General features: G+C 39.0%; 1 protein-coding gene across 2 annotated transcripts in view; it reads left to right on the plus strand.

Annotated features, from left to right (window-relative positions):
• Nucleotides 1–21,310, plus strand: part of ppargc1b (peroxisome proliferator-activated receptor gamma, coactivator 1 beta) — a 46,792-nt gene that overhangs the window by 21,951 nt on the left and 3,531 nt on the right. Inside the window, exons 2-11 of one of the 2 annotated variants that reach the window (XM_077235937.1) lie at nucleotides 7,777–7,962; nucleotides 9,560–9,754; nucleotides 12,795–12,917; nucleotides 15,633–16,545; nucleotides 17,244–17,289; nucleotides 17,689–17,753; nucleotides 18,815–19,355; nucleotides 20,571–20,646; nucleotides 20,776–20,894; nucleotides 20,996–21,126. In XM_077235937.1, coding sequence (XP_077092052.1) covers nucleotides 7,777–7,962; nucleotides 9,560–9,754; nucleotides 12,795–12,917; nucleotides 15,633–16,545; nucleotides 17,244–17,289; nucleotides 17,689–17,753; nucleotides 18,815–19,355; nucleotides 20,571–20,646; nucleotides 20,776–20,894; nucleotides 20,996–21,126 — 2,395 coding nt within the window. The remainder of the gene's footprint in view (nucleotides 1–7,776; nucleotides 7,963–9,559; nucleotides 9,755–12,794; nucleotides 12,918–15,632; nucleotides 16,546–17,243; nucleotides 17,290–17,688; nucleotides 17,754–18,814; nucleotides 19,356–20,570; nucleotides 20,647–20,775; nucleotides 20,895–20,995; nucleotides 21,127–21,310) is intronic. The other variant, XM_077235938.1, reaches the window with a different exon arrangement.

A 21,310-nucleotide genomic window follows, 5' to 3' on the forward strand; every position in this document is an offset into this window, starting at 1 on the left:
CACCAGTCAACAACCTTATACAAGGCTCTGAAACCTGAAACTAGTGCTCTCATTGTGTCAGTGAAATGGATCCAGGTTGGAAGTAGAGGAGAGAAATGCTGACTACCTTTTGGATCTCATGATGATTTCTCAGTTTTTGTTGTTGTTTTTTTGTACTGCAGGCATGCATTGATTTCTAATGCATGCGCTAGTGCCTATATTTACATCAGTGCTGGGTATGCTTTCATGTTTGCTGTGGTATGCATATTGAACTGTGGGTGACCTTGAGTGCTTTGGTTTCACAGTGACTGAATGTCAAATATTTAAGCTGGAGATTATGTCGCTATTAGCAGCCGTAGTTAAGACAAGAATATTATGTGCATATATACAGTTTAATGCAGGGATGTCCAAACTCAGTCCTGGAGGGCCACTGTCCTGCAGAGTTTAGCTCCAACCCCAATTAAACACACCTGGACCACCAGCTAATCAAGGTCTTATAGGCTAGAAACTTCCAGGCATGTGTTTTGAGTCTGGCTAGTGCTAAACTCTGCAGGACTGAGTTTGGACACCCCTGGTTTAATGTATACTTAATTCATGTAATAGAATTATACACATATAATAAGGCAGAGAGGTGGATTCTCAGGCATGTGTTGCAGTAGATTATCAGTACCAGAGTCTTTTTGATGGCATGTTATAAATAACTTTAATGTATGATAGAAACAAGACCTATAAAACATACTTTTGCCTTGCATGTTTTCTCAGTGTTTTTCATCACAGCTACAAACAATTGGGTATTTTGGATATAATTTTGGAGTCTTGGAATTTTTTTTCAACTGCATTTTCGTTCTCTTCTACGAGAAGATATATTATCGTTCTCTCTTTTTAGTTAACATGTATAATAGGAATGTATGTCTTTGGTTATTGTTGCATCTTGTTCTTTTTTTTTCTTGATCCCTGCAGAAGAATAAATTCTGTGTTGTCTAGCTGTTTTTAAACACAAGAACTGTGGGTGAGATTAACCCAAATCCAGCCAAATTATGCAGGTCTTCCTTAAGACCGTTTAGTCAACTTGGCATTTACTCATCTAGTTGCTTTTATAAATATGTAGTTTTGCAAATCCCTAATCTATTTTTGGATTTCAGGACTAGAGAACAGATTCTTCCTTGGACACTGACAGACACTGAAACACAATGATTATCTGACAAGATAAGAATAGCAAATTTCCTGAGCATGAGAGTAACTGCAAATTAATAACAGTTGCTGTGATTTTCTATTAAGTGCACAAGCATCCCTGTACCCCCTCCCCATGGTCGCACACTCTCTGAGATGACTTAATGGAAGAACGAAAGCCGGCAGCAGCCTGTCCTTTTAGGATCGTCTTCTAACCAAAACAACTATTTTTAGAACAGTGGGCTTGGATGAATTAGACATCAGCGCTGATTTAAAGGCAGAAAATACCAATAAGTTATGAACTTATGGCCCCTTTACCAACAAGCAAATACATTATTTTTCACCATTTCCCCACGCACACATTATGCAATGTGTGCTAAATGTAGTGCCATTTTCCAGTCATATGATTGGTCTGGTGCAGCATTACCATATTTAATGTCTTTAAAAGAGACAGTGGTCATTTTTGAATACCTCTTCTCAGAGGATCATATTAAGAGGAATGTTATGTTATTAATATATGATAAATGTGGCCCTGTCGTTCAACTAAAGTGCACTGCATAACACATGAGACCCTCACAGATTTTTCTTGACTTACAGGGGTAACACTAATCTTGACCAACTTTATAAAATGTGAGCCAGAGTGGTCTTATTAAATATTTCTAAAGAATAGTCTTTTTTTGTGCTGCAGTCAAAAATCCCACTTTCTTGTTTTTTTTAAAAAATTAAACCTTGTGATGTTTGGCCTCTCTTAACTTCTTACTACGTTCCTTGATTATTACACCTCAATAATCTTGTTAAGGACTTACAAACATGCCTTTAGTGTCTATGGGTTATCAAGTGATGTCAGTTAAGAATAATCAGGCTGAAAATAATGACTGTCATGCCTTAGACATCACATGTGACAGGAAGAACATATAGATCTGTGATAAATTCAGATGAAGAAAATAAAAAAGAAGGATCAAAGGATATAAACTTTATCCATTGCAATACATCTTGACTACCATGAACCATTGCTTGAATAATTCGTTGACGAGGGAGTTATTTCAAACGAAACATAGATGCATTTAGGCTATCTATACTAATGCTGGAACTGGGCTTGGACATGAAGCTTTAAAAGATTTAATCCAAAGTCACAACTCAACTGGCAGTCTATCAAAGTCCTGTCTCTAAGCACAGAATCCGTTTTCTAATCAGATCTCATTACTGTCCTACCTGGCTGAAGTGGGGTTGCATTCGAGGACACTAGCTCTCAGACATTCTGCATAATAGCGTCTCACTCGGACCAGTACAATGTCCTTGGTTCGCACTTGATACCTGTCTCAGCCTAGAAGATATAGACTGAGTTTGACGGCTAATCTGAAAACAATTAAGTAGGATTAAAATTGGGCTCAATGGCTGTTAGGTTGCCTCTCAGAAAACTTTCAGTACACAGCCTCAGACTTGTCAAAGTTAATGTAGAAATGTGTTTTTTAGAGAATAACAGCTCAAGATGAAGGCTATACAGCGAGTGTTGATGCAGACTTACTGTAGATGTCTCCAATGAAAGTGGGCGGTTAATATGACTAAGCCAGTTATGAGAAGTGGAATATCTAATAAGTCAGAAGGGAAATTTAGAAGATGTAGAATCTAAACGCCATGAATTGTCTAATTCTGAATTATCTAATACATTGACTCGATAAGGTAAAGGGTGATAACATGGTGAAATTGTGGTAAAATGAGGCATACATCGAGCAATGTCTCAACAGTTGATTGCGAAACTTAGACTATTGGAAGTCTTGAGAGAGTGTGTGAGGAAATTTACTACATGGGAATTGTTAGCTAAGGTCTGAAGGATGAATGGGTTCAATAAGCACTATATTTAAAGGGCTAGGCTGGTTTCAGAACAGACAAGATAAAGGTGGCCTGCTGGTATAGCAAGGTTGTGTGTGCTGCAGACAGTTAATTCCTACAGGGATAGAAAAGAAAGGTTCCAGCCAAACCTGAGACTTGGCCAATGAGGTGTCATGAATCTGTCTTTTATCGGTCTCATTCAACTGTACACGAGTGGCCCAGATCTTCCTTTAACTGCCCTACTTCTATCGGTCCGCTGTTAATTTGGGTTTGCAGTAAAGGCCTTGGCGGAAATCTCCTCTAAAGACTATATGCAAAGAGCTAATTTAATTGCTCCTGTCTCAGTTTAGCCACCAATTTGGGGTTTAGGAGAGTTGCGGACAGTGGTGGTTCTAGAGGGGGGGCCAGGGGGGCCCGTGCCCCTGTGACAGCAACTTGCGGTTTAACATCTTTATTTAATTTACCGTCACGAGAGCAAAGGTCAAACTGTAAGTGAGGATGTACAGGTCGACAAGATGTATTGTGCACTTTGGGAACCCGTTGCTTCTGGAGAAATGGTGCTACAAAATCCTTCCTGTTTGAGGCTGGCTAGCTACTACACCCAAGTTTTTTATGGATTGAGTCGTGAGGGAATCCATTTAACAGCCCAGGCAGGATGTGTCTCAAGGGCTGCATGTGTGCATGTCTGTGTCTTTGTTTCTGGGGAGGGAGGCTTAGGAGAGAGCCACTAGTTCCATCTGCGTTTGGCATGGGCAGCATTTAAAGCCTGGCCCGTCACAAGCAGCTTGTGTAAGAGCCAGTCATGAGACTGAGGATAACAACTATATATAACACATCTTAGATAGGAGTAGGCTCAGAGGGGACAGGGCACCCAGATAAGAGCCTATTAGCTTGTAAATGCAAGGATTGAATGAGTAACCTGCAGCTTTACTACAATAGCCGTGTAACTGAATTGCACTCAGATCAATCAGCCAATCAATCAGTCTATCTATACATCCATAATAGAAATCCCAGATAACCCGTTCTGTCTTAGATGGTGCATTTGATCACCCTGTAGTAGGAAATGACAAACAAAGTAAAGGTCACACTTTGTGTCTTTTCTCTTTTTTTGCATACTTTGCCTCTAATTATCCTTAAATGTATTCATAAAATTCCCCAGATACCCTGAAAAGATGCCCAGGGACTGACAGTACACTGTCAACAGTGGGTCAACCTTGTATGGTTGTGTTTTGAGGATCAAGCACTCCTGCACCACATGGCTTGGGTTTTCGTAACATGCAGGGGGATGCTGTAAACCTATATGCTGTTACGTGCTTGTTTTTGAGTTATCTTGGTGTGCCCTTGGACTCGGGCTTGCTATACGTCAGATATGTACGTAAATCACCCCTCGCTGCCTGATGTTTATGTGTAATGACCTTTTTTGTTATGAGATTCATGGAACAGTTATATTTTTTTAAAGGAGAGTGAATGGAAAGGTCATTCTTGACTACACAGATCACTGATTAGTCCTTATCGCTTTTGCCTTGAGTAGGTCAGCTACGCTCATTAACTTTTGCTCATTTAATAGCATCAGTCCAGCACTAGCTGGTGGGACTTTTTTTGTGCATTGGAAATGTGACTGCATTTTGTCGCCTCATAATAGCATGGTCATGCTGTTAATGGGGTGAACCGGATGTTTTATCAGCGTTTGAGTTATGCAGATGATTCCAGCACGTGTGAACAGCACCTCTGCTGCTCTTTTTCATGGAACGTTTGCATCCGATAAGAGGTCACACTTCTCTTCTCTGGAACATCGGCAGCCACGGAACTCTTCTGTTTGCATTTGCATAGGGATGGATGGTATGACCCAGATTTTTATGGTATAAATATCACAATATGTGTAATAATTTTATATCACTGTAACACATGTTGTTTGCATACTTGAAATTGATATGTAAATGTATGTATGTAATATATTGATGGTCAAATGGATAAACCGACAGTATATCCGGAATAGCAAAGTCACTTGTTTCGTGGTATATACCATCATACCGCCCAGCCCTACCATTGCAGCATTCACACATGCGCTTGTGACCTTAAACCTTCAGAGCCCAAGGAGATTTTTATTGATTGATATTGAGACTCTCCATAACACAGAAAAAGAAAGCAAGAGAGAATAAAAAGGTTGGGGAAAAAAAGATTGGTTAGCTAGAGCTCTTGTGCTGTTGGGGAGGGGGTCTCAGAGAACGGAGATGAGTCAGTGAGGGGGATGCGAAGAGAGTGCGAAGTGTGTGTGTTTGCATGTTCTATGTGTGTGTGTGTGTGTGTGTGTGTGTGTGTGTGTTGGATGATGGGCGAACACCTGCATTACACTTGCATTCGTGCACATGCACAACACCTTCAGGGCATCTCAAGTAGTCCCTTTAAAATGCTGCAAGTAGGAATGGATTTCCTGTTTTTTAATTTTTCCGCATTTGCAGAAGGCTTACTGCGGTGATTCCTTTGACATTGATGTAAACATGCATTAATTTTATAACCACATCTCACTGTATCATTTATTAGAGACAGACAAATAATAGGCTTGACGATATTCAAACTTTTCTTTTAATCTAATCAGTTTTCTAATTACAAAAATTTAAATACATTTTTGACCATTCAGATAGCAAAACAACTTATAATGGCTTATTATTATTATTATTAGTATTATACACTACCATTCAAGAAGTTTGCGCTCAGACAGATTTCTTTGAAGAAATTAATACTTTTGTTCAACAAGGACACATTCAATTGATCATAAGTGAAGGTAAAGACATTTATATTGTTACAAAAGATTTATATTTCAAATAAATGCGATTCTTTTCTACTTTCTATTCATCAGAGAATCCTGAAAGAAATGTGTCGAGGTTTCCACAAATGATTATAGTAATATTATATAGTTTTCAACATTGATAATAATAAGAAATGCAAGATGTCCTTTAAAAAAAAAAAAAAAAAAAAAAAAAATATATATATATATATATATATATATATATATAATGAGCAGCAAATCAGCATATTAGAATGATTTCTGAAGGATCATGTGACACTGAAGACTGGAGTAATGATGCTGAAAATTTTGATTTACCATCACAGGAATAAATTAGAATTTAAAATGTATTAAAACCGAAAACAGTTATTTTAAATTGTAATAATTTTTCACTATATTACTGTTGTTTACTTGTTTACGGCTTTGGTGAGCATAATGTTTCAAAAACTCTTACCAACCCCAAAATTTGGAACGGTAGTCTAAAATATATTAATGACTAATTGACACCAATTGAATAAAAATGCTATTAAAATAAAAAGATTAAAATCAATATCATTATAAATCACTTAAACTCATAAATGATACAGTAGGTGAATGTATTGGTATCATTCTCTCTCATTGTTTTCAACATCAGATTTCATCGGAAGAATTTTTCAACAATAGCTTAGTGTGAAGCAGATTAAAATGCTGCAGATATAATAAGATTGGGCTAAAACAGTGCAGAGGTATTGGCTACGGTATGTGACCTCATTTCATCAGAGCTCAGCAGCTGGTAATACAGTAGGTGCTTTAGAGACTCTGTAGAAAATCTTTTCTGTCTGATTCCATGTGATTAAAACAGCATTTTAAAACAGCATTTTGGTGAACAGACATAAATGGCACCCGCTAGACCAGGCCTAGTGTAAGAAAATAAAGGGAACTGAATAAGTGCAATCATCAGTTCTTTGAAACAGAGAGGGGGGGAATTGTGCAAGCAGTCATCAAAAATGCATCGCAGCGGCCCCGTAGAATATTCATGCTACGGCCTCCTGTAAACCGAGGAAGTATCACACCAGGTATCCTCCAGGTATCCTCTCTACAAACAGACAAGAACTAGCCAAATGATCCGAGTGCAAAATGCAAAGCGCCATCGCTCACATGGAGATATTAAGGCATGTGTGGTTTTCTGCTGTACCCCTGGGGTTTAGACCACTTCCCTTCTCACAGCACTTATTGACACAGACACACACATTTTTTTTTTGGAGTATTTTCTCGCTCTCTCACACACACACATTTTCTCTATCTTCACACATGTTGTGAATGTGCAAAACTGCTTAAAATCAACTAGCTTGTAAGTTGCCTGAACAATTAGTTAACTAATCTGTTTTAAAGAAGCCCTATTATTAAACTGGTTTGGGTTCACCTGACCCCAGTAAGATGCATGTTCAAAAGCGGTTTGACGGAGTGCAGCATCATGGAACAGAAAGCAGGGGTCTTGAGAAAAGTGATTTCTAAACTATTTTTAGCATGAAACACTCACTGGCTATAGCAGCGCTGCTTTAAAAGCAAGACTCCTGAAAGAACGTTTTACCGTGAAAACTGTCTAACAGCTAAAGTCAGCTGGTTAAATAAAACGCAGCCACTCTAAAAATCAAAACTAAAAAAAACAACAACGAACAATAGTGTGGTGTTGGTGACTTATTCCTAACGTATGCACATTTAAAACATATATCTTAGTAGTTCTCTCTCACATGCAAACCCAAAAAACCCATAGCTGTGGTTTTAAATTCAAGGATGTGCAACCATCGTTAAATCCAGGGTCAGCTTTTCGTCTTCTTTCAACTTTCAGTTCATTAGCCTTAATAAAGTTGTGCTGAAGGTTAGTACTAATTTAGATGACTGTTACGAGCTCAGGATCTCCAGTCACGGCATGTCTATTGATTTCCCAGCGTTTACAGCGGAGTGCATTCTTTTCAGATGTCCTCTGATGTTGGCCTTTTGACCTATAATTTTTTTCTTTTTTTCATTCTCAGTATGGGGAAGAGGAGGTCTGCTCAGACCGCCTTGATGCTGACTTCCCTGACTTTGACCTCTCGCAGCTGGACGCCAGTGATTTTGACTCAGTGAACTGCCTCAGTGAGCTGCATTGGTGCAACGAGCACTCAGATCACTCCCCTACATCCATACAGTACAGTGCTGGAGACCCAGAGCTATTTGAGGTGGGAACCATCATCACTACTTCCTTTATTGTGCACGTATAGATTGTTCTGATAAGTGGTAAAGCAGCACTATTACTATTGCTTAAACATAGAGCGAACTAGATTTTTAATATCCCCTAACTTTATGTATTTTTGCCCTCTGATTGGTTGTTTTTAGATGGACAATAATCATGGCAGTCCTCAGTCCCCTGTACCAAATGGTGCACTTGATTTTGCAGTCTCATGGCGTTTGTGTGTTCACTACCCAACAAACGATTCAGAATTTCAAGTTTGAACTTGAAAGGTTGAGGGCGCAATTTAGGAAAGATTATAGCAAACATTAGTCTTAAAGGTTTAATTCACCCCAAAATGAAATTTAAAAAATAATTTACCCTCATGTTGTTCCAAACCGATAGATAAGACTATTTTTGATATTTTAGTCCATCAGTTGAAAGTCCACACAACCAAAATTAGATGCTTCAAAAAGTTCAAAAAGACATTGTTCAAGTAATTCATATGAGTTGTAAGGTTTAATCCAAGGCTTCAGAAGAGACACAGGTGCTTTATATGGAGAACAGATTTAATTATTTCAATTTATTCACATATAAACATAGATCTATGTACATACATAGATCGCATACAGTAAATGGAAGCTCAACCCGCACATCCTGATTTTGCGGAGTTAATATATTTTTTTGATCCTGGAACTTCATTCCTGTCCGAAAATTTAATCCCAACAATATCCCTACCCCTAATCCTAACCCTACCCATAAATTATCCCTAAATTCAGAGGGACATTATATGTGAATAACTCTGATGTAGAAGCACCAAACCCTGATTGTTGACATTGACTCAAACTGTAATTTCTCAAATCTGATTGGTTAATTAGAATGTTCTTCTATAAAACAATTAGCACTTGGTGAAATCAGGTTCCGCCAAGCTTGACACAAGAACAAACCTCATTTCTTCTCAGGCGTCAAACAAGCAGGTTTGAGCTTCTGTTTACCATATTTGATGTGCTATATGTACAGTATGTGTGCTGATCAATGTTTATATGTAAATAAAACCCTTGATCAATGTTTAGGTATATGTGATAAAAAAGCCTAAATACTTTTACGATGCCTTTTTGTACTTTTTCATACGTGAAAGTTTTGTTTCCGTAGAACTTCAATTAATGGAAAAAAGGATTAGAGTACATTTAAAATATCTTCATTTGTGTTTCGAAGATGAAGGATGAGTAAATGATAGAATTTGTTGTGGCGAATTAATCCTTTAAAGCCTAGTTTAGTTAACCTTTTACTGAATGACAATGTTGTTAGATTAAAATATCACTGCTAGCCACATAGCCACTGCATAGTGGTTAGTGCATAAATACATTGTGATGATAATTTGAGCAATGATGCTCATGTGAGAGTTACAGGTTTGAGTCTAGCCTGCAACATGGCCCAATACTGATTTCCCCTCTTTTACCTTTGTCATTCTTCACTTTTTCTGTCTTATACATAGGTATAAAAAAAGACATAGACATATACTAGACAAATGCAAGTTGTGTACATGTAGGTTCTCCTGATCTTTGCGTTGCAGAGCATTTGCCTTAATTTCTTTCTTGTTATTTCAGGAAGAAAATGCGGCACTGCTCGCTGCCCTCACAGACAGCCTGGACGGCATTGTTGAGGACGGAGTCGGGGGTCTGTCTGTGTTCCCTTCCCTAGGGGACGACCCTGAGGAGGGCGAGGAGGAGGAAGATGATCTACCTTTGGACAGTGAGCCCCTTCCTGGCTCACTGAGCCCAGAGACAGAAGAACCATCTCTAGTAAGAACCCTTCCTTCCTGTTTAAGGTGGATTTGGATGGGCCTCTGACTACCCCACAGCATGGGTATGATAGGCAACACAGGTCTGAATTTTTCTCATTTTGGGCTTTTTGTTTCTTTTTAAGCAACCAATCTAACAAAGAATCCTCTTCACAGGCAGGGATGAGGAACATGAACACAGTTCATATGGACTTTTTGGCTTTGACTTTTTTCTGGCCTTGCATTTCCCCACACATCCCACTCCTCTTATCTTCCTCTCAGCCTTATAAGAAAGTACTGTGGTGGTATCAGGTGGCAATAACATGGATACATGGCGACATATGTTATGTGTATATATATATATATCCAAAACAGCATATTAGAATGATTTCTGTAGGATCATGTGACATTGAAGACTAATGGAGTAATGTGTAAATCTTATTTCACAATATCACTGTTTTTGTAATATTTTTGATTTAAAAAATTGCAGTTTTGCTGAGCATAACAGAGTTCTTTCAAAAACAGTTAACTTTTGAACCGTAGTGTACTTCAACAAATCCCATGACATTTCCATCATGATAGTGTCCAAAAACATGGCAATACCATGGTACTTTTTTAAGGGAATGCTTATGTCTACTTCCCAGATCTCTTAATCCTTCAGGAGACAAAATGGACTTCTACAGCAGCGCTCTTTCCTCCTTTTTCCCACCTTTTGTGAGAGGACTCTACTCTCTCTTGCTCATCTCTTTCTTAAGACGCCACTTCCTGGAATATGATGCTGTGTTGTTATCTGTTCGTCTCAGCTCAAATACTGCAGCAATTTAATCTGTGTACATTGTGAAATCAGTTATAACAGTTATTACCCGTTCGACTGCTTTTCTTTCCTACTCTCTTTTTCTCTTCCTTTTTCACGGTTTTTCCTGTAATACTGAACAATTGGTTGGCATGGCCTGTATTGTATGTAGCTGTTTTTCCAGTTTGTCATGTGTGTTTTGTGATTTTTACCATAGAGATTGGTAGTACTTACAGTAATGACCGTCTTACATTTCACTCAATACCTTTCACAATTCACATTGTTCTAGGACCACATTGTTTGGTTTCCATGAAAGGGCACCATCTGATTAATGAGATAATCATTGCCTCTTTTTGGACTTGTTACAAAGTTACCAAAAAAAGGATAACTTACAGGGTGTAGGACCAAATTATATAAGAGATGTCTGAAGGAGGCACAAATTATTCCTAAATTGAGGGAAATTATGTGCATTTATCTGGGAATAAGACTAGTACTTTTATGGTTTTTATGAGTAAAAATACAACCTTAAGGACACCAATTTTCTTTGTGAATGAATAATGTATCGCAAAATAAATAAATGTTCTTCCTTAAAATGCAGGTTGCATAAGTCAGGACACCCCTATGTTAAATTCCCATAGAGGCAGGCAGATTTGTATTTTTAAAGGCCAGTTGTTTCATGGATCCAGGATACTATGCATCCTGATAAAGTTACCTTGGCCTTTGGAAATAAAATAGCCCCACATCATCACACACCCTTCACCATATCTAGAGATTGGCATGGTTTTATTTCAGTTAGCCTAATAGCTGGTTTGATTTGCATTGAGAGATGATCTTATGGAAAGTACCCCATGCCAATCTCTAGATATGGTGAAGGGAATGTGATGATGTGGGGCTATTTTAATTCCAAAGGCCAAGGGAACTTTATCAGGATGCATGGTATCCTGGATCCATAAAACAACTGGCCTTTAAAAATAAAAATCTGCCTGCCTCTATGGGAATTTAACATAGGGGTGTCAATATAATAGGTAATATATGCTGAAAAATCAGTTTTGCCATCACAGAAATAAATTACTTTTAAAAATATATTAAAATAGAAAACATTGTGGTATTACTGTTGTTAATGCGTTATTGATCACATAAATGCAACTGGTGAGCCTAAGAGACTTATGCACATTTGAAACATATATCTTAGCAGTTCCCTCTCACAGCAAACCCAAAAAACCCATAGCTGTGGTTTTTAATTCAAGGATGTGCAACCATTGTTAAATCCAGGGTCAGCTTTTCGTCTTCTTTCAACTTTCAGTTCATTAGTCGTAATGAATAAGGTTTAAAATCTTATAGACCCCAAACTTTTTAACAGTAGTATAAAAAAATTATCATTAAACCAAGAGGTATTGGTATAGTTATTTTATGTAAACTTTTGTATTACAACAATCAAGGTTGTTAACATTAGTTACAGTTTAGTTACAAAATATTGTAAAATTATTGTCAGTTATTAAGTATTCTTCTCAGTTATTTTGCAACCTGTTCAGACACTTTTGATTCTAGCATCCTTATTATAAATGCCTGAAATTTCTAAAGTCTAAACAGACGGATTTCCTTGTAAGATGATTCAGTAACAATGCAATTGTTCCAGTATAGTTTAGCTTCCTCCTTAAGTCTTAAAGTTTAGCCTGGGTGTTAGTGTCTTACCCAAGAGCTGAGAGCCCCCTCTGCTGGCAATGGTCACAGTTACACCTCAACCCCTAAATGAGGCCAGTCTGTGTGCGAAACAAGGGGTGCATTGAAGCACCAGGGACAGTGGAGCACATGTATTCATGGCATAGATGGCCATTGCATGCCAAAACAAGTTGGTACACAAGCTGAAACCCTCAGCGCCCCTTCGGTTTCCTCAATGGACACTGAGAGCCATGGACAGACCTGCCAAGTTGGCACATTAACAATCGCTTAAAGGACTAAACAACACAGTCCTGCTGCTTCTTACTTTGCTTTCTCTGGTTGCGCTGGTCATTTAGGACTGGCAGACTTCCATTTCAGCTTTTCTTGAATATCCAGTTACTGTCTTGTTCTTTCAGTAGCTAGAGCACAGAACTGCTTTAAACGTTATACAGGAGCTTTTGGTGTTGTGTTTGAGTACTGAAAGACAAAATGCAAACCTTTTTTTATAAGCAGACATCAGAGATTGATTTCGGGTTGTATTTAAAATCTGTGTTTTAAATGCATCTTGTGCCAGCAAATTTTAATCCCTCACCTCTCATTCCCTCCACAGCTAAAAAAGCTCCTGTTGTCGCCCCCTAATGTGCCTGCGGGCCTCGAGTCGCACAAAGACGGCAGCGTGCATCGCCATAGCAGCAGGAACCAGCACGTCAAGCCCGTGAGGCCCGTGCTGAAGGTGAGAGGAAGTTCCAGCCACTGTGATTGCAGGATAAACTCAAAACATGTGGAGAAAACAGAAGACTTCACATAATAGGAAATAGAGTTAACAACCTCAGTGTAAGCGCGCATACTATTCACTACCTGTTTACGCTGCGGCGTATTCCCACCGCAATGCTAATGCCTAATTAGCTTATGCCAGCCTTTAGAAACCACACTGAGGATTTGCGCTTCAAAGTTCTAAAGCCTGCGAAGCCTGTGGTTCCTCATTCACTCCCTATGCTTTGGCACATTGCACAATGGCTAAGGCCGCTGTCGCATTAGAGCTGAGTGCAGCCATCTGTCATGCCAAAGCCACAGCCTAAAGGGCAATGTTCACTGAGTTTGAGATTACTTAAAAAGAAACAGGCCTAGTTAGTTCCTCAGATACCAAGAGAATATCTCGAAACTAACCTCGGCACATTTGTCACAGTAACCTTAGAGCAAAATACACTCTGAAATAGCCTCTAGGGGTTTTAGCTGCCCTGCGTAGCTCGCATGTTTTGTCATTTCGTAAAGGTGTTACAAAAGACAGCTCGTTACATTCCACATAGATTAGCTAATGCCTATCACTATAATGGTTTCGATTGATTACTTCTGTCATTATAGTACTGTTTTGGCACATGCAGTTTGTTTTATTTTATGATAGTAAAACTGTACAAATGTGTAAAACAAATTCAAATATGATTAGATTTCTGTAAAATCTGATTGAAGCCGATTTGTTGTTGTGGTCAAGTATTAGCAGTGATATAAAGTCTCTGTTTTGCTGCTTCAGTATTTGTAGAATATTTGAGAATAAACAATGATAAGCATTTCATAAGTTTTAAAGGGTTTTATTGGCAAAAACATTCAATATATGCAGAGAGTCAATATTTACAGTGTTGACCTTTCTTCTTCATAACCTCTGCAATTCGCTCTGGCTTGCTGGATAACTGCTTCCAGGCCAAATCCTGACTTGTCACTACATTCTTGCCTTTTTATTGCTCGGATTTGATCACAATTTGTGGGATTCTGCTTTTCCACTCGCCTTTTGAGGATTGACCTCAGCTCCTCAATGGGATTAAGATCCGGGGAGTTGCCTGGCCACAGATCCAAGATTTCAGTGTAATAATCTCTGTGCCAATTCATTGTCTTCATTGCCTTGTGACATGGTGCTCCATCATGTTGGAAAATGCATGGATCCTCACCAAATTGCTCCTAGGTCGGTCGGAGAAGTATAGGACGTTTTGATACCGTTCTTTATTCACGGCAGTGTTTTTGGGCAGAATTGCAAGAGAGGCATTACCTTGGATGAAAAGCAACCCCACATATGGATGGTCTCAGTATGCTTCACTTTTGGCACGACAGGACTTATGGAAGTGTTCACCTTTTCTTCTCTAGACAATCGATTTTTTCCAGATAACCCAATCAGTCGGAAGAGGCCTTCATCAGAAAATAACTTTGCACCAGTCATTTGCTGTGCAAATCCTTGTACTTCCTTCAGAATTTAAGAATTTATTAGTGCCCTTCTGTACACTAGGCCATTGTCCAAAAGTTTTCTGCTCACTGTGCATGCAGATGCACTCACACTCTTCTGCTGCCAATATTGAGCAAGCTATGCACTGGTGGGGACACTATTTCATAGCCGACTCCTGAGGAGGAGATAGTCCTGGCGCTTGCTGGATACTCTGGGATTTCCTGAAGCCTTCTTCACTGCAATTTCCTTGTATGGGAGGCCATTTTGATGCAACGCGATGATGGCTTTGGAGGCCAGAATCAGAATGATAGAGTGATTTCACCTACTTGTTCACACTCTCCAAGGTGCTGACGATATGATTAGTAAAATGATGTTAGTTGGTAATTTTGGGCCAAACAACTGTATATTCTATCCCCTAATGTTACCCGTAATTATCACAGAAAACTTTCAGCATTTTTACATTTTCAAAAAACAACACTTAGTATGATTTATAAGCTGTTTTCCTCATGGGGACCAAAATATGCCCCCACAAGAACAAGGATTTCAGATATTGCCATCTATGCAGGGTATACCTGAACCACACACACACACACACACACGCAGACAAAATAAAATATTAAAATATAAATAGTGCACAATTACGATGTATGTAAAATATTGCATTTATACATTTATTACACTGTCATTCAAAAGTTTGGGGAAAGTACAGGTTTTTGAAAATAAATCTGTTATGTGCACCAAGGATGCATATATTTGATAAAAAAAATCATGTAAAACAGTAATATTGTGAAATATTATGACAATTTAAACAAACTGTTTTCTATTTTTAATACATTTTAAAATATAATCTATACCTGTGATGGCAAAGCTAAATTTTCAGCATCATTAATCCAGTCTTCAGTGTCACATGATCCTTCAGAAATCATTATAATATGATGATTTGCTGCTTAAGAAACATTTCTTATTATCAGTGTTATGCTGCTTAATATTTTTGTGGAAACCGTGATACATTTTTCCTGGATTCTTTGATTAATAGAAAGTTCAAAAGAACAGAGTGCATTTGAAATATTTTTTTTATAAGTTGTAACCCACCATTCTGCATCACGCACTGAAAAACTGAATCTCTCAAGCATAATAAAATAATGTAATAGACAGCCCCTTGAGGCTCATTGCTTTATTATATTTCTTTTGTATTTAATATCAAAAGGTTAAATCAAATGTCATCTCCTCCCTCCACAGAAGGACAAATCAAGCACAAAGGAGCGTAAGCCACGACCAGTGAGGCCCACCGGTCGTCTTTGCACTGAACTCCACCGCCACCTCACCACCGCAGGGGAAGCCGAGGACACAGAGGAAGAAGAAGAGGAGGATGAAGAGGACAGTGACTCGGAGGAGGAAGAGGAGGAGTCATCCAGCAGTGAGAGTGAGAGCATGGTGTGCAGTGAGCCAGCAAAGCCCCAGTTCTCTTCAGAGAAGGAACTGCACTCAGTAGTGGAGCTCATCAAATACATGCACACGTACTGCCTGCCGATACGCAAACAGGCCAGCTGGGATCGCAAGGAGCGTGAGGCTTTGGCACGAAAGACCAAGCCTGAGAGCTTGCAGGTCCCACGTGGCCTTCCTCAAAGCTCTCAGAGACCGGCTCCCCAGACCAGCAGTGGGACCAGGCCGAGGGTGCCCTTCACTCGCCGCAGGGAAACCAAAGCCCACTCTCTGCTCAAGGAGATGCTAGAGGCAGTCAGTTCCTTTGACGTAAGCAAGCCTTACAGAATGCACAGCCCCCCTTATATCCACTGCAGAGGGGCTGTGACTCGGCCCGGCGCTGACGTTTCTTCCTCCCCTGCACGTCAGCCCAAAGCTGAAGCTAAAGACTCAGACTGTGAGAGCTCGCATAAGGCCTCAAAGCGCCCCAAAAGCCCAGAGCCAGAGGAAGGCTCCTTTTCAGTCAGGCGTTCTCGCCGGCTAGCCTCCTTCCCCAGCCGATTCGCTAAGAAAGTCCGTGAGAACTGTGGGCGGTTGGAGCCTATTGCTGGGCAATCAAGGGAAGAGGAGAACGTGGTCAAACATCCTCCCACTGACCCTCCTTCTGATAGCAGCCAGAAGACCAACTCACAAAAGGCTTCTGAAGGCCATTACTCATCCAGCAGGGACGGTAAGACACATGGGAAAAATGCTGCACGTTCACTCCTTAAACTATAGCTTCACATGAAAATACACTTCTTTTTTTTTTGTCTCTGAATATGAACATGTTTTTAGTTGCTGAATTAAAATGTAATAAAATATCAATTTAAATTTGATATTTATCTGTCTTGAGAATTAAATTTAAAAAGAAATGGCTGAGAAAAGAAAATAGTCAAATATACATAAATATTAAAATATTAATATTTAGAAAACTTTCGTCCACACTGTGTGTGGCGTAGTGTGCAGGTATTTATATTTTGTTGTCACATGCAAGAAAAATAATAAAATAAGATAATATAAAATATATTAAAAAAAAAATAAACACACACGTATATGTATATATAATATATAATAAATAAATAATAATAGATATTAAATAGGTTAGTCAGGTCAATATAACACCCCAAAAACCTTGACATGTTTGAAAAGAAAAATATGGTATGGTTTTTCCTTTATCCTTTTAAATTCCTGAAAGAATGTTTTTGATCTGTAGTTCTTTAGAAAACCATCTATGTTACTGGTGCTTTATAGAACCCACAAACCAAACGCTTATCTGAAGAACCTATAATGTACCATTAAGCACGTTTTTAATCTTCAGAGAGGCAGTTCAGGTACTCTACTGTGTGAGCTGATCTCTAACAATGACACTGTCTGTTGTTCTGATTGTAGAGAAACGGTCCTGCCTCTGTCTGCCGCTGGCGTCCAAATCCAATGGGTATGTGTTCCATTCATATCTAATCTATTCTAGAGTCCTGGAACACTTCCAGGCCCGAAGTTTAAGACCACCATTGGACTGCATCCATCTTTAAAATTGCCTAGAGGAGGCTTGTAGAGTCACTGTTTTTACGTAACAAAACACTGTCTCTCACAGTAAAACTTTTATATAAATAGCCCTGTGGTTCTTACCAATTACAGTCATTTGTTGTTTTATGCATATACATAGCTCAGACGTGATGTGAAGTAAAACAACCCAGATTAATCAATCCCTGCTACAAATAGAAAACTCTAAAGCAGTAAATCTGATGCATTGTGTTGTTGAGACTCTATCCATTTATTTTCTTGTCCATTAAAGTTTAATATATTCCATATTCTCTCTCCATATTTTCCTGATCAGAGACACGCAGTATGCCAACAAGCCCTTTGAGCAGACTCTCTGTGTGGAATTGTGTGGCACAGCAGGTAATATTACGCACTTTGTCAGGTGTATTTTTATAAGTGTGCCATTTTTGGCATTGTGTGAGCAATTAGCACTTGATTCACCTCATATGTCCTCACGCATGCTAGTAGCTTGCAAGTATTTGCACAGGATTTAGAATGTAGGTAATGACATTTGTAGATTAGGCTAGTGAATGTCTAAATTAACTGAAAGGTAAAGGGCTTAGTGCTATTACTGAACCCTGTCAAATCAAATGTTCAAGTCTGTGCCATCTACATAGCAAATAATGTGTATTCTCTATATTTACGCTACCTTTCAAAACTTTGGGGTCAGTAGGATTCTTAAAAATGTTTTGGAACATTGCTTACCAAAGCTGCATTTATTTGATCAAAAATACAATGATATTGTGAAATATTATTACAATTTAAAATAACTGTTTTCTATTTGAATATATTTTAAAATGTAATTTATTCCTGTGATGGCAAAGCTGAATTTCCAGCATTATTACTCCAGTCTTCAGTGTCACATGATCATTCAGAAATCATTCTAATATAATGATTTGCTGCTATCAATGTTGAAAACAGTTGTGCTGCTAAATATTTTTGTGGAAACCGTGATACAGTCAAAAAAAATCAGGATTTTTGATTAATAGACAGTTCAAAATAACAGCATTTATTTGAAATAGAAATCTTTTATAACATTAAAAATGTCTTTACTGTCAATTTAGATCAATTCAATGTGTCTTTGTTGAATAAAAGTTTTAATTTCTTTAAAAAAAATTATACTGACTCCAAACTTTTAAAATGTAGTATACATTGCTGAACTTAGTTTTAGAGGTTTGTATGAGCAATAGCAATGGTGAAAATTGCCTGAGATACCACTAAAAACAATAACTAATTCAAGTGAATTTGTCATTATTATATATTAACCATGCTTAATATTGTGTATGACTCTTCATTAATTATGTTCATTGAATGCCTGCTGTGCACTGTGACTAATAATAGAATGTTTGGTGATATTCTTGAGCATTTGGTTGTGGCGCTCATGTGCGTGTCGTAGTGATTAATTAGTGTGTGTTTTCCAGGCCTGACTCCCCCCACCACACCCCCTCATAAACCAGTGGAGGATGAGCTCTTCAAACCAGACGGAAAAGCTGAGCTCACCACCAAGAGCTCGTGCCTGGCGCGGGCGCACATACGCAAGCTCCCAGAGCAGACAGAACTGTACGCCCAGCTGCGCAGGATGGGCCAAACGGGCGACACAGACTCTAAGGGTGGGATGCAACGTCTGTACGGGGACCATGATTACTGCCTATTGGGCCTGGGAGAGAGTCGCAAGAGAATGGCTGCGGCACTCGGGTCTCAGTGCCATGTGGAAGTGGGGGAGAAGGAGGAAGATGAGATGGATGTGAAGAACTGGGAGATTGAGGGACAGGAGGAGAGGCTCCTAACGAACGTCCCTGACTACCAGCAAATGACTGAGGACGAATCGACCACTGCGTTGTTCACGCCCAGTCCAGAGCAGTCCAGTGAACCCTCACCTGTCCGTTCTCCCACCCCAGAGCTGGATGCCCAGTCCCCAGTTTCCTGTTCGCCCCCCTCACCCAGCTGCAAACTCCCCTTCAGGTACTGAGCAGTCTGGTGGCTTTTCTATTGCTGTGTTTTGTGGAACTTCCGACTTCGAAAAGTGCAATATATGAAGTCCAAATGCATGTGTATGATGTCACACTAACATAGCAGCACTCAGGGAAATAAAATGCCTTGATGAATTTGCGTTCATGCCATGTCAGAATTATTAATGATGGGATTTCGACGTCTAAAAAGTATTCGCGACCGTATAGAAGAGTTGATAGTTCTGAAGACTCCGAAACACTCAAAATGGCAGAGGCTGCAGTAAAATGTAGTTAAGCTAGTAATAATTTAATAATTCCTATAATTGACTATTGTTAGTGTCTTAATGATGCAAGATTAATCTAAAAATAATCAAAAGACATACCATACATGTAGCTAGCACAGAGTTGGTAAACTGATGTCTAATGTCCTGTTAAATAAACTTTTATTAACTAGCATTAACAAGGCATTTACATAATGACTGTTTATTTTTTAATAAGGCATTTGCATAAAGAGTGTTACTTGTTTCAAGACACGTTCACAGCAAAGACATAACAATAACTATAAAGTTTTAAAATGTATTTTAATTTCGAATAGGGAGAAAAGGGAAATCCACATCACAGCTATAATGGTAACAACACAGAGGAACGATATCGATGGAATCCCTGTCAGAACCAGCATAATATAAGAAAACATGTTTGCCAGTGATACATTTATATAAAAAAGTTAACCTGGCTGCAGAACATCATTTATCATTTGCTAAGACTGTTTGTTGACAGTCAAACAACTGCTAAGCTAATGTTAGCATTTCCATTTTGTTTCTTTATATGTCATCATTTGAGTGTCAGGGAGTCAAACACCTTTATGTTTGGAAGTCAGGGATCCCTTACGAAAATGAACTATGGTTTTACTACAAATAAAACCAAAAAAACATGGTCACTGTAGTTTTACCATGGTAACCACAAATTAACCATAGTTTTGCAACACTAACCATAGTTAAACCGTTGTATTTGTAGTGAAGCAGTAGTTATACAAATGGTAATCAATCCGCCCAAAATCATGAACTTTTACTATATTAAAACCATGATTCATTTTCATAATATCATGGAGGAATATCCTACATCAGTCTTTATTTATCTGCATAAATCCCAGCGCAGCTTGCTATTAGCAAGACGCTAGCTACTTTCTTTAGCCATTTTGAATAACTCAGCCCCGTTATCCTTCTTTCAGCAATGAGAGCTCAGAGACATGCCACGAAGCAACTGAAAAAAGGAGCAAGACAAAGTGTGGACAAGAGAATGATGTGGTAGGTTGAGTTTTTAAGCCAACTTGCAGCACTAACCTTATTATCAAAGGCATACATGCATCTGAAATCTCGTTCATTTCCTTTAAGTGCTGTGGAGCGTATTTGTTCTAATAAGCTGTGCATTTCCAGAACAAGTGCCAAGTGATCTACATTCACAACCTTCCGAGCAGCGTCACTCAGTCCATGCTGCGTAAGCGCTTCGAGGCCTTCGGCCTTCAAGAGGACTGTAAAGTGGTCATCAAAACCGAGTGAGTTCCGTTTCTGTCTAGTTGCCTGACCTTATCATGCCCTCAGCAGTGAGTGGGAGAAAGGAGTGCTGATGTTTCTCTGTGTTTGTGTGCCTGTGTAGGGAGCGTTGTGGAGTGATCACACTGAGGCCCACTCAGAACGGCCAGACCTCACGGCACAGGTGGGACTCGCTTGGTCTGAGCGGAGGGAATGGCAGCCGGCGGTTTGGCAGGAAGCGTTACATAGATCTGGGTAAGAGAACAGAGAGCTTTCTGTCTCTTTGATGTTCTCTTTACATCAGTCGTCTGGTGCTCTGTTCTGAGTAAGAGGAAGGTGTCTTCACATTTCTAAGCTAATAAACGGCCTAATTCAACTTCATTTGCATTTAAATAGGAAAAAAAGACTTTTTGATTCTTGGTTGGCCCACTTGAAAAAG

Source organism: Siphateles boraxobius, unplaced genomic scaffold (assembly GCF_051911475.1).
Source record: "Siphateles boraxobius isolate OS27281-9 unplaced genomic scaffold, OSU_SipBor_1 2, whole genome shotgun sequence".
NCBI lineage: Eukaryota > Metazoa > Chordata > Actinopteri > Cypriniformes > Leuciscidae > Siphateles > Siphateles boraxobius.